Source organism: Eurypyga helias, unplaced genomic scaffold (genome assembly GCF_000690775.1).
Source record: "Eurypyga helias isolate BGI_N326 unplaced genomic scaffold, ASM69077v1 scaffold32332, whole genome shotgun sequence".
Taxonomy (NCBI): Eukaryota; Metazoa; Chordata; class Aves; order Eurypygiformes; family Eurypygidae; genus Eurypyga; species Eurypyga helias.
The window spans coordinates 1-462 of NW_010234590.1; the positions used below are offsets into that span (position 1 = coordinate 1).

At 63.6% G+C, this 462-nt stretch overlaps 1 protein-coding gene across 1 annotated transcript in view; it reads left to right on the top strand.

Annotated features, from left to right (window-relative positions):
* Nucleotides 1-209: 209 nt before the first annotated feature.
* LOC104505783 (integumentary mucin C.1-like) overlaps nucleotides 210-462 on the top strand; it is a gene marked incomplete at its 3' end in the record, with an annotated part of 433 nt that continues 180 nt past the window's right edge. Inside the window, exon 1 of the mRNA XM_010146490.1 lies at nucleotides 210-447. Within this exon, the coding sequence (XP_010144792.1) occupies nucleotides 210-447 (238 nt within the window). The remainder of the gene's footprint in view (nucleotides 448-462) is intronic.

The following is a 462-nucleotide window of genomic DNA, read 5'->3' on the forward strand; positions in this document are numbered from 1 at the left end:
CCTCTGTTCCCACCTCCACGACCATGACGACCACCAGCACAACCACCACTGTGGCCACCAGCTCCTCCACACCCACCATCATGTCCACCACCACAACCACTATGACCACCAGCACCTCTATGACCACCAGAACGGCCACGACCACCTCCACGACCTCCGCTACCACCACCCCGGCCACTGCGACCTCCACGCCCGCCACCCTGGCCACCATGGCCACGACCACCTTCATGACCACCACCACAGCCACCAGCACCTCCACGGCCACCACCCTCTCTGTACCCAGCACCCCTGCACCCACCACATCAGCACCCGCTACAAATACCACCACCTCGGCACCCACCACCTCCAAGACCACCACCACGACCACCACCACAACCACCACCACGACGACCACCACCACTTCTGCCAACAAGGTCACCACGCGTCCACCCACCACCACCACGCCAGGTACCTTCCATCCCA